Raw genomic sequence first — 15,755 nt, 5'->3', positions numbered from 1 at the left:
GGTGGGTGCTGCCCACCAGAACCAAAGGTCTAGATTAGGCTGCGGGGTAGGGGCTCTGGGCAGACCAAGAGGACTCACCCGGGAGCTCAGCAATTGGGCTTTCCCGAGGTGGGGGTCAGAGGACTGGTGGTGGAGGAGGGGCCTCTGCAGGCTGCGACCCACCTCCCCATGAAAGAATGTGATCCTCTGCTAACAGTTAGAGTGGTAGAGCTGGGGCTGGGGACTGTGGGTGCCTTCTCTCTGCTGTTCTCCGTCCAGGCAACACCCGGAGCTTGTCTCCTTATCTGTGGCCAGCTCAGTAAGGCACCTCCAGGCAGAGCATGCAGGAAGCCCTGGCAGCGACTGGGCAGCTCTCCCCTACTGCCACCACCAGCCAGGCACGAGAGGCCCAGCCACCTTCCCACCCCTGGTGCATCTCTCCTGTCCCTGCCACTCCAGCCTCTTCCTCACTCTGGGTTAGGAGCCACCCAGCTCTGCCACTGGACGACACCTGAGAATGTACATACTTCCACCCTGAGCCCATCACCCCATCTGCAAAGTTGACGGTCCAGACAATTTTCAGGCTCCCTCCAAGTACACAAATGCTTGCCCTGGCTCCATGGGACAGGAGTGGGGTCTGCTTGCAGGGAGGCTCTACTCCAACTATCCCAGCACAAATACTTGCCTTGTCAACAAAGCTGCTAAAGCAGAGGTGACTTCTCTACTGCAACTCAGATGTGAGTATGTGGTTCCTGCTCCTTGAGCTCCTCACCTCCTAGAATCTCTGCGCAGTTTGGTGCACTCCTCAGAATTTCTGTGACTTCCTGGAGTATGTGTGGGGTGGGGGACAGCCTCCTCAGCACCTCATTCTCTGCCCTGCCCCACTCCTGCTTTCCAGGGTTATGCTCACTATTTTATCTTCAACTGTGCATCGTTTCATTTTTTTCAATTTCTACCAAAATAAACACAAATCCTGACTCCTGCAAAGTCCTTAATGTGTGGGGTGGACACTCCCCAAGGATTGAGGGGACAATGCCAAAAAATAAACTATTAGACCCGTTAAGCAAACTGTATCCCCCAAAGTCCCCACCCAGCCCATTCCTCCCTGTCCCCACTGCCATCTCAGTTTTGTGGTTCCCCCACCCCTTCTCTACAACTGTTTTTTCTCTCCATTAAGGGTGCTCCCCATGGTTACAAAGGGCGCCTTCTCCAGCACTTTCCTCAGTGCCCCCAGAAGCACAGACCTGCTTACTCTGTGATATAAATTCTGCTGCTCCCTTAGAAGGCAAAAGTGGTTGCAGTCATTTGCTTTCAGTGACATTGTTCTCTTCTTTTGGTCAGTGGTGATCGCTTTATCAAAGCCTCTCAAGATTTGCTTAGTGAGCTCCCCTAGTTACATTTAGAACAGCATGAGGTTTTCATACATATGAATTCCGAAGAGTGTTTTCTTTCCTGCAGCACCACACTGAGATAAAGTGCAATCCTGCAATTCGGGCCTCAGGGAAGAGTGAGATTTATTAACCTGCAACCTGATGGAAGCCCCGTGCCAGCCTGGCAGTGCCCAGCACGGGTGGGAAGGTCGAGGGGCCACAGGAGGAATAATCTACCCCAGGACAGTGAGTTGAGACCAATGCAGCCTGAAGCCCCAGCCCTCCCAACCTTGGATGTGAGGCTGCCTCCAACACCCCTCTTCTCCCCACCCCAGTTCCAGCACGCCCCCTCCCCACCCCAGCAAAGCTGCCAGGTGGCTCCTCTGTTCAGGAGCCTGCGGAACTGGAGGGGCCCCCTCTCCTCACTGCTTACCCAGCAAATGCCCCTCACCTGTCTCGGCCTGACCCAGGAGACTTGGCCACGTCCCTTCACTCACGGGCCTCCTGGGGTAAGGTCCAGATGCTCCAGGGCAGAATCCCCACCTGGGCTCACATTCCAGCTCTGGATGCCTTCCTTGGGCAGGTCTCTTGACTCAGTGCATCTGTGTCCACATCTGTAAAGCAGAAGCAGACAAAGAAAGAGGTTACTTAGAGAAAGCACCTTATAAACTGGCCCTCTGCCAGCGTCCAGACCCAAGCACAGTATCAGCAAAGGATATCATCCCAGCTCCTGGTTCAGGTCTCCTGCTCAGTATTTAGTCCCCTGGGACTCTGGGACCCTCTCTTCCCCTGCCCATGGCTTCTAGGTGAGAAATCCTTGAACTGTCCCTGTTCCCATTGTCTAAAGATTTCTGGGGCTCCTGAAGACATAGAGACTTGGGGGGCTTGCTGCCTCTGACCTCAGCTCTGCCGCTCATATCAACCCAGAGGCAGAATTTGGCTCCTGCACAAATCACCAGGAGGAATCCAGTCATAATGAGCATTGGGGATTTCTGGAGATTTTGCAGTTTTGTGGGTCCTAGGGAAGAGCTCTGCTGTTAGCCCCTGGCATTCTACCACTAGGCACCCCCTCATCTCTCTTCTCCCATTGCCAGAAGCCCCCAGATAATACCCTTGCTTGCAAACCATCATTCCTAGCCTTCGGCAGTCTTCATGCTAGGGGACCCTTGCCTTAAATCAGCATCCTCCCGATGGATGTTACCAAGGGCTCTCCCTGAAAGGCACCTCCCTCCATCTAACTGCCCAGAAATAGACGAACCACTCCCCCAGTTCCCTATGCCCAGGAGGGGACCCCAACCAGCATCCCTGTGTGGCTGAAAGCCTCTTTCACCTGTGCCCTCCTTCCACCTTCTCAGCCCCCACAGTGTGGCCTGGCTCGTGCACACCCCCACCCCTTCTTAAGCTACCTCTGCTCAGAGTCACCCTGGCCACACAGGAAGTTCCTGGATGTCAGCAGCCCGCAACAGGACAGCCTGCTGGAGACGGAGGTTCTTGTGCCCCCAGCCATCCCCAGCCCCCCTGAATCTGCTGCATGGGACCCTCACCACCACTCTCCCCTCAGGAGGCTGGGGCAGGGGGGAGTGAGGCTGGAAATGGCAGCTAACACTCACGCAGCACTTACCGTGTGCAAACGCTGTCCTAAGGGCTTTGCATGGACCGCAACTATGTATGCAACGCCCGCAAAAATAAGCCATTCAATCCTCGCTCTAACCCTGTGAAACACGTATTATTATCCCCACTTTATAGATAAGAAACTGAGGCTCAGAAGGCTTAAATAACTCGCCAAAGGTCACACAATGAGTGGCGGAGTCAGAACTAGAACCCAGGGACTTTTCCGGTGGTCCAGTGGTTAAGACTCATGCTTCCAATGCAGGAGGTGTGGGTTTCATCCTTGGTCCGGAAACTAAGATCCCACATGACTCACAGCCAAAAAAAACAAAACATAAACAACAGGACAATATTGTAACAAATTCAATAAAGACTTTAAAAATGGCCCACATTAAAAAAAATTTTTTTTAAAAGAGATAATCACAGTGATGTCTCTGTTTAAAAAAGAAAAAAAGAAGAACTAGAACCTAGTAATCTGGTCTCTGCTCTTTTCCACAGGAGACTCCTGAGGCCACACTCCTATCACCTCCCCAGGCCTACGCTCCACCTCAGATAGCACTTAGACCTTTGATGGGACAAAGGGTGGGAAACCACCAGCCCAAGAGACTTGAGATCTGTCAGGAACATACTGCTTGACCATAGGCAAAACTTGACTCTTGGCCTGGTCCCTGCCACCACTGGCGTGATTTGGGAATAGCCATTTGCTCTCTCTGGGCCTCAGTTTACCCATTTGCACAGGTGGATCAGACATCTGTACACTGTCTCCTACTGCTAATCCTATATGCACAGAAGGCCTAAGCTTCCTCTCACTGATCCAGCCAGTGACAATCTCCTCCAAGGAGACATAATCTCCAGCTGCAAGACCCAGTGGGCTCCCCACCTTCACCCCTGGCTTCCAGCTGCCTCTTGGTTTCCAGGGCCTGGCTCCTAGGGAGAAGCTCGGGAGCCCTGTGGGGCCCTGCAGGGAAGCAGAGAACCCACCACCTCTGTGCATCCCTGTTTACTCATCCTGAAAATGCTGCATTTATTAAAAGCAAGTCCCAGGGGGAGGACAGGCCTTATTCAGTCACCACGGAGATCAACCCCTAAGTGCACCATGTTTTCTAAAGCAGAGGTGGAGAAACATCCCCTGAGGAAGACCACCAGGGCCTCAGCAGCCAGAGGAAGGACTTTGGTCTCCTCCCTAAGGGCGACGAGAGCCACCAAATGGCTTTAGGGAGGGCCTCTGTGAGGCAGAACTGAACCAGGCCCCAGCCCAACTCCTGGCTCCCTGCAGATCTCTTTTATGTTGCTATCCATCACCAGAATTTTAGGAGCAACCATAATCCCTCACTTGCTAAACACTTTCATAGACACTGTCTCCTTTGCTCTAAACTAACCTGTGAGTCATTTCATATTCCCTTTTTGCAAATAAGGGAGCTGAGGCTGGAAGGTGGGTGGTGACTGGGCAGCCTGCACGTGAAGCCAAGTGCTGGTGTGGAGCCTGACCTTGTCCTGGGCCTCTGAGCTCAGGCGGGTGCCCTCTTGCTCCCACTTCTCTGGGATGAGGCGCTGCCAGCCCTGGGTGGTCACCTGCTCCCAGAGAGTCCTAGAAGCAGGAACAGGTCCTTTGCCTAGGAGCCGAGGGCTTGGCCTGGGTGCCTCTGGCTGTCCTTACAAATTTCTTGCAGCATCATGCAGCCAGGAGTCCCAGAGGCCTCTATTGAGGCCTGTTGGGAGGCAGGGGGTGAAGAGAGAAGAACACAAATAAGAAAAGAATCAATCGTTCCTCTCCTCCAGCAGCCTACCTCCTAGGTAAGCAGAGATCCAGCACTCAGCACCTCAAAGAGTGATGAGCAATTCTGATAGAAAGAAGTATGCCCATTTTACAGATGAGAGTCTAAGGCTCAGAAAGATAAAACAACTCTCCCAGTTCCACCCAGGTGGTAAATGGTGATGCTGGAAATCAAATGGGAGAAGGGAGCAGATGTTTTCTCCAGGAAAACAGTATAGTGTATTTGCAGAGATCTTGGGTGAGATGTCTCCCATTACCTTCATTATGTGATTTAATATTTTCTACTGATACATAATTTGCATATAGGAGAGTTCACTTTAAAATGAGTGGGACCACCGCAATCCAGGCACCTCTGCATGTCTAGTCCTCCACAAAGTCCTCCCATGCCCACTCACAATCCTCCCTCCCACTCCCAGCGCTGGCAACCAGTGGTCTGTTTTATCTTTTCCAAAATCTCCTATGAAGGGACTCACCTGGTGTGTAGTCTCTGGGGCCTGTCTTCTTCTCTCAGCAGAACACTCTGCAGATCTGTGCACATCGATGTGTGCACGTCCATATGAGCGGTTCACGCCTTTTTGTTCTTGAGTAGTATTCCCTGGTATGGATACGTCACAGTTTATCTATCCATCCACTATTTGGTGAATATTTGGGTTGTTTCCAGTCGAGGTCTATTTTGAATTAAGTTGCTAAGGGACATTTGCATACAAATTGTTTTGTGGACAAATGTTTTAATTTCCCTCATGTGAATACATAAGGCAGTCATCACTGAGTCGGAGGTAATTGTATGTTCAACTTTATAAGAAGCATCTGAATGTTCTCCTAAGTGGATGCACCCTTTGCATTCCTACCTAAAAGAATGAGAGTTCCAGATGCCCAACATCCTCCCAACACTTGATGTGGCCAATCTTGTTAATTTTAGCTGTTCTGTGCTATGCTTAGTTGCTCAGTTGTGTCCGACTCTTTGCGACCCCATGGACCATAGCCTGCCAGGTTCCTTTGTCCATGGGGATTCTCCAGGCAAGAATACTGGAATGGGTAGCCATGCCCTCCTCCAGGGATGTTCCCAACCCAAGGATCGAACCCAGGTCTCCCACACTGCAGGCAGATTCTTTACCATCTGAGCTACCAGGGAAGCGCTTAGCTGTTCTAATGGTTATGAAATAGACACTCTTTGCCATTTAAATTCCCCTTTCCCTAACAATCAGTGATGTTGCGTATCTTTTCCTGTACCTATTTGTCATTGTACATTTTCAGTAAAGTGTCCAAATCTTTTGCCCATTTTGAGGGGGGGCATTGTTTAAGAACTCTTTATACATTCTGGATACAAGTCCAGTATCAGATATATTATGTGAAATACCTTCTCCCAGCTTGTGCTGTTGGTTGGTTTTCTCCCATTGTTGTTTTTCAGTTTTTTGTTTGTTTGCTTGCTTTTTGTTTCTTGCTTATTTTTTTGCCTCTTCATTTTCTTACCACTGTCTTTCGAAAAGAAGTTTTAGTTTCAATCAAGTTCAATTTGTCAACCTTTTCTTTTATGGTTTGTGCATTTAGTGCCATCTTGGTCTAACCCAAGGTCACAAAGATTGTTTACAAATGTTTTTCCTCTGTAAGTTTTTGGTTTTAGCTCTTACCTTTAAGTGGATCACCCATTTTGACCGAGTCAATTTTCACATATGATATGAGGTGAAAGTTGAGGTTTCTTTCTTTCTATGCAGAGCTTCCATTTTTCTAACATCATTTACTGGAAAGACTATCATATCCTGACTTTGGCATCTTGTTAAGAACTTACGGTTGTGTGGGTCTATTTCCGGATTTTCTGTTCCATTGTTTTGCGTATCTATTACACCAACGCCAAACCATCTTAGTTAATGTAGCTTCACAGTCAGTCTAGAAATCAGGTAGTATAAATTCTCCCACTTTGTTCTTTTTCAGAATTGTTTTGGATATCCTAGGTCCTCTTTATTTCCATAAAAATGTTACGATCAGTTTGCAATTTCCAAAGAACACCCAGCCTGCTGGAATTCTGAGCGGAATAGCATTACAAGTCTTTTTGAGAACTTGACCATACTGAGACTTCCTTTAGCTATTCTTACACTTCTCTGAGTGAGGCTTTCTAATTTTCCGTGTACAGGTAGCCTGCATCCTGATGCACTGTGAATCGGAATCGCTTTCTTAATCTGCACTCTCAGACTTGGTCAGAGCCCCAGAGGGTGCTCTCAAGGCTCACCTGTCCTGCCCCAGATCTTCCTCGTGTGCATCCAGCTGAGGACCATGGACAAGACTGGATGAGTAGGCGCAGGCCCCCCCTGTGAATGGAGCTCCCAACGATTCCAAACTGTCACCCTAACCTTTAAAAGTGTGTTAACATTTCAGTTGCATTTTCTTACCTGCTTCTCTGTTGACCACTTCCTTCTATGCTCTGCCAGAGGTAGATGAGCATGTGGAGCTTCTCTCTCCCCCGAGGGACTTGTCACCCTCTGAAATGTAACCCACCTGCTTACCTTGAAAACTCAGCCCCATAACAGGCTAAAAGAGGCATGACACTGCAGCTTATTGGCTTCTTATTGTAAGGGTAGAACTGATGTCCTCCTGTAGCTTTCTACATCCTAAGCAGGGTGCGGGTAACTTTTGGTCAGGACCATGGCCTGGGTTTCCAACAGCAACAGTCCCCACAGGGATGAAAGGGCTTCAGGGAGACTGGGAAAGCGGCAAGATTCCACAGGTGGAGGCTGGGGACTTCAAGGAGCCCAAGCCCTGACTCTGGTCTACTCCTATGGCACAGCGACAGCTCATCCATCCTCCATGCTGACTGGATCCCTCAAGCCCCATTCCAGGAATAACCCAGGGACCAACGTCACCCCCCAGGATATCCCTCATCCACCCTCTCTTGCATTTTCTGGTCACATTGTTTTCACAGGTGGGCAAGGCAAATGCTTCCACTGACATTTTTTCAGATGAGCAGAAGGGCTGAGGGTCACACAGAACCTTAGAGCCCACAGGCTCCCTAGAGCTGTCTCATCCACACACAGGACTCTGTGGGGTCCTTGAGGTCAGAGGAGGGTCCTCAGGGCTGGTTTCTTGGTCCCTCTTCCTCCACTTGGGCCACTGCAGTCCTGCTTTGAGATGCTGAGCCCGAACAAAGGTTCCCAATGGTGTAAAAGTTTAAATTCACTGACCCAGTCTAACATCGCTGTTTCTTGTCCTGGCCGTGGAAACTGATCAGAGGTCAGTATCTGGAGCGCTTTGTGAAGGCCTCCGGGGGAGTCTGGGCTCAGTGGGGAAGACTGCAGTGATGGATTGGCAATATCTGCCATGGGCACAAGACAGGCAGCATTGGCATGTTTCCATGTGCTATCCCTGCCCCACGAAATGTGCCGGTACCGCTGTTAGAGCTGGGGTGTTGGAGATCTTAGAGGGCCCCCCTCCACCCATACTACCCACCCTGGCGAGGTGGCTTGCACCAAGGTCAGGTACCCTCCCCCAAGGTCCATGAGTCCCCTCCTGCAGGCTACACTCGGAGCACACTGGCCTCCAGTATTCCTTACCCCAGCAGTCCTGAGTGCAGTTCTAGGGCCTGTGGTAGCATCTCCCAAGGTAGCCCCCTACGTGTGTCTGGGTCACCACGTATATGCACCCCTAGGTCCAAGTGACAGACGTGTTTAGAAGGGCTAGTTTCCAAGGGGAAGCTGTTTGCACAGGGATATAAATGGAGCTTGGACTTGAAAGCTAGACACACGTGGGTATGTGAGATCCTTGGAGGGGGCCTCTGTGCCCTTGCCCTGGGCCTCACAGCTGTCAGGGAGGGGCCTGTGGAACACTCATTGAAAGGGTGTGGTAATGGATTAGTGATGTCTGTCATGGGCAAGGAGTAAGGCGTGGAACCATAGTTTTAAATTATACAGCAATTTCCACATCAGCCCTCCCCGCCCAATAAGACCCATCATGTTCCTTCCACCTCCTGTCCGACATCCCCGTCCTGCATGGACTTTTCCAGGGAAAGAGTGCTCACCACCTTGCAAAGAAGCCACCCCTGTGTGTTTGAACAGCTCTGCTCACGAGCACGTCCTCCATATGCAGACCCCCAAATTCCTCCCAGGTGCTCCCACCCTTTGGACCAAATTCTGAACAGTGACTTGCATGAGACCACACAGCTACTTGGTGGAACAGCCTAAGTGGGACCCCCAGGCCCCCAGCCCTGCTCTTGCCTCTCCACCAAGGTGATGTTCAGAGGAACCCCAGAACAAGTGTGACCAAGGTGAGGAGGCTGGGGGCCAAGTCTTCCTGTGGCTCTGACCCCTCCCTGTCCACCCGCAACCCCAATCATCTTACCAGCCAAGGGCAGTAGAGCTCTGGCTTTGCTGTCCCTTTTTTGCTAAAATGGAGAGAAAAAGAAAAACACACCACAACTTTCTCGGGTCCAAAACAAACACCAAGGACAGTGTTAATAAATACATAAAAATTTAAAGATCTCGACCGCAAAGGCACTTGATACAGGTGGGCTGGGTCGCACAGGAATGGTTCTGTGTGTGTCCCAGCTGCCCTGGGAGGGGGTAGGCAGCAGGTGGAGAGGGCCCCTGGGGAGCCCCTCTAGGGCTTCCATTCTCCAGGGGGTTTCAGGCCGGGGCCCACTGTCCCTATTCCTCTAGCCTGGCTCAGAATGGCCCCTTTGCCCTGGGAACAGAAGAACTGGCCAGCACCTTACGGCCTGCTGAGGGGTCTGGGAGACCCTCTGCATGCCTCAGAGTGAGAACCCCTGGAGAGGTCCTGGGAACTGGGTGGCTTCCAGAGAGCCAGAGGGTCCAGGGAAGTTACCTGCCGTTGGAGGTAACATGGCGGGGGGCAGCTGAGGCCCTACAGCATGGTGGGCCAGTGTCTCCATGGGGCAGAGGCTCACGTCCTGCCCTGGGGCACTTGGCCCTTGTCAACCCCAGAGTCTGGCTATGGGTGGACTCTGGTCCTCAGCCTTGGAGTCTGGTCACCCTCCTACCCCTACCCAGCACCACAAATACACCTCTGGCCCAGCTTAAGCCAGGTGAGAGAAGACCCCTGACTCTAGCAGGAGTGGTCTTTGATAGAGGGCAACAGCGGATGGGGCTCAGTCTGAGAACTCACGACTCCTCATGCTCCACCAAGTCACCTTCCAGCTGTGCTCCCTTCATGCACCAAAGCGATGACCACAGTTGCCATTCCTGGTCCAGCCAGGGGTCTAGCACCAGTTAGGAATCCCCTGGATGGTGAGGACACATACTCCAGGCTGTCCAGAGCTCCCTTCTCGGGGGGTTGGGGCTGGGGTGAGGTTAGGAGGCCCATCTGTAACCTGGAGGCACTGGAAGTCACAGGATGTGCCATCTGCAGGTGCAGAGGTGGCCACCGACACTGCCGTCCTGCCAGCACACTCCATCTGGACTCTGCTTCTTGGCCTTGGCTGGAGGAGCTGTCTGCAGCTCTTGCTACAAAGAGCTGAGTCCGAGATGAACTTGCCTCCCACCCACCCTAGGCATGTAGCTGAATTCCCCCAGCCCACTTCCTCTCAGACCACCTGCGAGTATTCCCTCCACCTTCCCCATCCTGCTTTGCCTCTCTGGGCAGAGGGGCCCAGTAGACAGGGCCTCCACCGGGGTGCTCACGAGTCCTGGCAAATGGATCCAGTGTGGGGCTCGGTGGCAGGTGGTGAGGGAGGGGTGGTAGCAGGCCCTCAGTCCCTGCAGGAGAGACAGACAGGAGCCCCTGAGAGGTTCGGTTCGGTCACCTGGGCTGCTTGCTGAGGTATCTCCGGTTAGGACTTTCCCTGATCTTTTTCTTCCTCATACACCCATTTCACAGGGTGAAAAGTGTCACAGCCCCAAACTAGAACGACATGAAGGCAAATAATTTAAAAGACAGTCCGTGCAGGCCCCCGCCCTGCTGTGTGTCCTCTGAGCCGGGGGTCTCGGGGCAGCACAGAGATTGTAAACTTGACTGGCAGGAAGGGCGAGGCGGGTTCATGTCACCGGGGCTGTGGAGGGAAGGCTGGTGCCTGAATGCTTCGGGTCTTCCCTGAGCAGCCCTTTGTTTTCAGAGGCTGGGGTAGGGGCCCCGGTCCAGCCCCAGGGGGCACTCGGGGAAGTGCCCCGGAATGCTGTAGGGGTTGGTTTCTGGGGAGCAAAGTAGCTTTGGGTCACGGGGGCGCTCGTGCCCAGAGGTCCTGGGAGCGGTGTGGGTTGGTCTCGCTGACGCTGGTCTGATCCCGTTGGCCCCGCAGAGGGCTCCACAGCATCTGGAGGGGCCACGGGTGCTGAGAAGGGGCTCCCAGGAGTGGAGAAGGGTGGTGGTGAGGCCAGGCCAGGGTCTAGGCTCAAGGTCTTCTTGGTGCAGGACTCGCAGCACAGCCGGTGGAAGCCGGGGATGGAGCAGTAGCGATCGAGCTCTTCCGTCTGGCAGAAGATGGACCTGTCCCGCACGCAGAGCTCCGCTGCACACACAGCACAAAGACTGATGCTGGAGGTGCCCATCCACCAGGTCCCACCGCCTACTCAGTCCTTCATCTCCCACCCTCACCACCTCCCAGTCAACCCTGAGGAATCTGGTCCACTCCGGCCAGGACCAGGCAGCTGGTAACGCAGTGTGACAAGCAGCCTAAACGTCCTGCCACCAGTCAGCACGCATGTGAAACGCTAAGCCCCCTTACCACTAACTGTGGCATCAAGCAAATCTAGGTTCCATTCAAGGCTGTACCACTTAAAAGCTGCGAGGCCTTAAACTCTTCAACCCTCAGTTTCTTCTGTAAAAACGGAGATAATGCTGACATTTAAATAATAATAATATTATTGAAAATAGCATTTAAAAAGTTTCTGGCATAGAGGGGTGCTCACCATATTAGTTTTGTTTGCTTTGGCTTAAATGTCATCAAAAAACAGTTTTTGCATTTTTGTGATAACTTCAGGTAGGTCTTTCCAGACAATGTGAGGTCAGGAGCTTAGCTTTCTACTAATTTTTGCCAGGGAAAGAGAAAAGGAGGAGAAGGAAGGGGAGAGGGAGGGGACAAGGAAGAAGGGGGAGGGGGAAGGAGAAAAAGCGAGGAGAGAAAAGGTAGGGTGCAGGCTAAGGGGAACGAGAAATGTTAGGGAAAATGGAAAACAAGTGGCCTCTAGATGGCGCCAGAATTCTAGGACCAGAGTGAGAGCTCCCCTTCGCTCCCCAGAGTGAAAGGAAAGGAAACCAGACGCTTGCACTGCTTGCTTTCACCGTTTGAGCCTCAGCATAGGAGCAGAGCAGCAGCAAGACTTGAGCCAGGAGATAACCTGAAGACATTTAATCAGACCCCTTTGTTTTACAGATCAGGTTGCTGCGCTCAGAGAGGTTCACAGATGTGCACGAGGTCACACAGCCAACCAACTGGTCGTCTCATTAGGAGTCAGGGTCTGGGATCTTTCTGCTACTCATCTTGACAGACCCTGGTCCTTGGGACAGTGAGAAAGGGAAATAGAGAAGAAGCCTAGGAAGGAGCACAGAACATAAAGCCTAGTAGGTTCTTGGTTAATATTTATTAATAGATGGATAGGCAGATGGATGGATGGACGGGCAGATAGATGGAAAGATGAGAGGGTGAACTGACGGGCTCAGGATCATGAAGCAGAGAGAAATGACTGCTACTGTTTTTGTTGATGTTAGCTGGCAGCTAGGCAGGAGTGCATACGTTATCATTTAATTCTCTCAAAAGCCGTATAAAGACAGCTCAGAACTACCACTGCCATCCCCAAACCTTGGAACCAGATATGATTCACAATTCAGAACTTTGGAAGTTAGAAAAGTAATCTTCACCGTATTCATATTATATAACACCCCTGGTGGGCCTGAGGGGTCACCTTGTAACCAAATATGTCAATGTTTCTGTAACAAAAGAATAACTAATTTCTTGTCCGTTCAGTTCCGATTTTGCTGCCCAATGAGTCTGCACCAGATTCAGGGAGACATTTGCAGCTTTCAATTACTCTGGAACAGCAGATAAGGAACCATGGACCATTACAAGCATCACCTCCCGCTCACAGCTGAGGAATCCAAGGCTGTGAGGTGGTGATAGTCACCTCAGGAGGCTAAGGTCACGCGAACAGACTGGAAGCTGGGTCTGCTCCACTGCACGGCCCATGCTCGTGATGCCAGACACTGGGAGGCTGGGAAAGGGATACGGTCCAGAGATATACTTACTGGATGATATCTTGTTGATGGGATCCAGAGGCCCAGACTGTGGCACCCACTGCCCCTCTGGGGTCACAAGTTCCCGGACATCAGCTTTCACTGTGGAGTTCTGGAGATTTCCTGGGAGGGGCGGGAAAGAAGCTCTAGTACTGGGGGTACCAGTGGGCTGGGAAGCCAGTCAGGCTGGGCCTCAGATCTAGGCCAGAGAAGCTGGCCAACCCCCATCCTACCCGGCTCACCTCCGCAGGCGGGCAGGCTGCAGGCCTGGACCGTGTCCGGCTTGGCCCCCTCACACTGCCCCAGACTGTTGGCGTTGGTCCGGCACACCACCTGCCGCTGCTGGATGCCCTCTCCGCAGGTGACAGAGCACTGTCATGGAGGGTGGGGGGGAGGGGGGACAGGGTGGGGGCGGGCCAGGCCGGGGTGGGCAGAGAGACAGAGGAAGGAGGCGGTGAGCTCCGAAGCCCAGCCAATGTGCAGGACAGAAAGGATACAGAGGAGGGTGCTAAGCCTCTGCTTGACTTGATCCTTGACTAGGATGCACAAGGACTGCACTCAACAGCCTCTCCAGGTCAGTGCAGCAACTTCAAATACTCCGCTGCTGCTGCTTAGCCACTCAGTCGTGTCTGACTCTTTGTGACCCTGTGGACTGTAGCCCGCCAGGCTCCTCTGTCCATGGAATTCTCCAGGCAAGAATACTGGAGTGGGTTGCCATGCCCTCCTCCAGGGGATCTTCCTGACCCAGGGATTGAATCCGGGTCTCCCACATTGCAGGCAGACTCTTTACCATCTGAGCCACCAGGGAAGCCCAAATATTCCTCAACTAGGTGGGAAAGAGCCACTGTCTTCATCTTAGAACCCCCGAACCTCCCCACCGCCTGGAGGGGGCCTGCGGGACCCCCTTCCAGCACTACTGCTTATGTCCACTGTGTCTAGTTTGTACCTGGGTCCTCAAATAATTTGTGTATCACCCTGCACACTCCCTGTTGCCATCCACCAGTCCAAGGGACCTGGGGCAGGTCTATGCACTTGATGATACCTTGTCAAGGGGATGCAGGAACCCAGACTGTAACACCAGCTAAGCCAAGAGAGCTAGGTGTCGGGGTCCCCACAGACCCCTCTAGCTCTGACATTCAATGACTTTGCTTTCCAAAAGTCAGCATGCAGAGACATGCTCAAAAGTGTCCTGGCATGGGTGCCAGGAGCAAAAGGCCATTGGTGAGGACCGCCACACACACCATCTCCTGGACCCCCCATGCTCTAATAGATGGGTAGGGTCACTTCAAGAAAAGCAAGGGAGGGTGCCCCATGTGACCAAGTCACTGGGCTTGTTTGTTTGGGGCTTTCTTTTGGCCACTCCACACGGCATGCAGAACTCCCCCAACCAGGGATCAAACCCATGCCTCCTGAGGTCACTGGGTTTTGCGAGCACTGAGCACAGCCTCTTCTAGTGGGATGGGAAGGACTTGCAAAGGTCCACTTCGTATACGGGGGCAGGTGACGACCCAGGGAGACCCAGGGGTCACACACCACACAGAACCACGGGACCAAGACAGCTCATCTTTCCAGGATGAAGAGTTAGAGCACAATAGCTCTGGAATGTTTCTGCCAGTCTTACAGGGCCAGTGATCTTCCACCAGCTGTCGCCTGTTTTCTGTAAGGGGTCCCTTACGGACCAGCAATCTGTCTGTTTTACATTCAAACAATAAAGCTATATGTTACGGAGAAGAATATAAAATCTGCATGGGTTGTGTGGGGATTTTTAGTTATTTAAGATACTCTGTTTTGGACTTCTCTGGTGGGCAGTGGATAAGAATCCACCTGCTGATGCAAGGGACATGGGTTTGATCCCTAGTCCGGGAAGATCTCACACGCCTCAGAGCAACTAAGCCCGTGGGCCACAACTATTGAGACTGAGCTCTAGAGCCTGAGAGCTGCAACCACTGAGCCCTCGTGCCCTGGAGCCTGTGCTCTGCAACAAGAGAAGCCGACGCAATGAGAAGCTCGTGCACGACAACTAGAGCGCAGCCCCGGCTCTCCGCAACTGGAGAAAGCCTGCATGCAGCAACAAAGACCCAGCGCAACCCCCCAAATTAATAATAATAAAAATCAAATACTCTGTACCGTGCACTACTTCAAGCCTACAGAAAAGTATGAGGAAGCTGGTCATGAACGCCTGTTCAAACAGCCCACTAGCAAAGTCAATAAATCAGCATTCTGGCATATTTTCAAATATTGTGCTGTGTCTTTTTAAACTACATAAATGGTAGCCCCATTGGAAGTATTTTTGTCCTTCATACATCAGTGTTTTTTCTCACCTATTTTTCTGAGGTTTATCTATGTTGATAAGTACAGTTCAAGTTTATTTATTTTTCTTGCTGTATAGTATTTTATTACATGAACAGACCATGGGGGTTTTTTCGGTATAATTTCCTATGGATGGATAGACATATATATAATATTTCCTGATATTTTTCTATTATAATAGGCGTTATTGTGCTTATCTCTGTGATCAGCTGAAGTTTCAAAAATTATAGTCAAATATACAGACCATACAATTTACACTGTGACCACTTTTAAGTGCATGGTTCAGGGGCATTGAGTGTATTTACACTATTGTGAAACCCTCACCACCCAGCTCCAGAACTGATTCTTCTTCCCAAGCTGAAACTCTGCACCCATTAAACATTAACTTCCCACCCCCTCTCCCCCAGCCCGCTGGCAATCACCCTTCTACTTTCTGTCTCTATGGATTTCACTGTTATGGGTACCTCACGTTAAGTAATCACACAGTATTCGTCATTTTGTGTCTGGCTCATTTCACTCTACGTCATGTCTTCAAAGCTCAAACC

The 15,755-nt window shown here is 51.6% G+C and overlaps 1 protein-coding gene across 2 annotated transcripts in view; it reads right to left on the bottom strand.

The window, feature by feature from the left end:
• Positions 1-9,173: 9,173 nt before the first annotated feature.
• Positions 9,174-15,755, bottom strand: part of ADAMTS14 (ADAM metallopeptidase with thrombospondin type 1 motif 14) — a 95,161-nt gene continuing 88,579 nt past the window's right edge. For both annotated transcript variants that reach the window (XM_019954203.2, XM_019954204.2), the window contains exons 20-22: positions 13,143-13,272; positions 12,913-13,023; positions 9,174-11,179 (exon numbers count right to left, since the gene is read on the bottom strand). In XM_019954203.2, coding sequence (XP_019809762.2) covers positions 10,710-11,179; positions 12,913-13,023; positions 13,143-13,272 — 711 coding nt within the window. In that variant the 3' untranslated portion in view covers positions 9,174-10,709. The remainder of the gene's footprint in view (positions 11,180-12,912; positions 13,024-13,142; positions 13,273-15,755) is intronic.

This window comes from Bos indicus, chromosome 28 (assembly GCF_029378745.1).
Source record: "Bos indicus isolate NIAB-ARS_2022 breed Sahiwal x Tharparkar chromosome 28, NIAB-ARS_B.indTharparkar_mat_pri_1.0, whole genome shotgun sequence".
NCBI classification, from domain to species: Eukaryota; Metazoa; Chordata; class Mammalia; order Artiodactyla; family Bovidae; genus Bos; species Bos indicus.
This window is presented reverse-complemented; position numbering and strand designations above follow the sequence as displayed.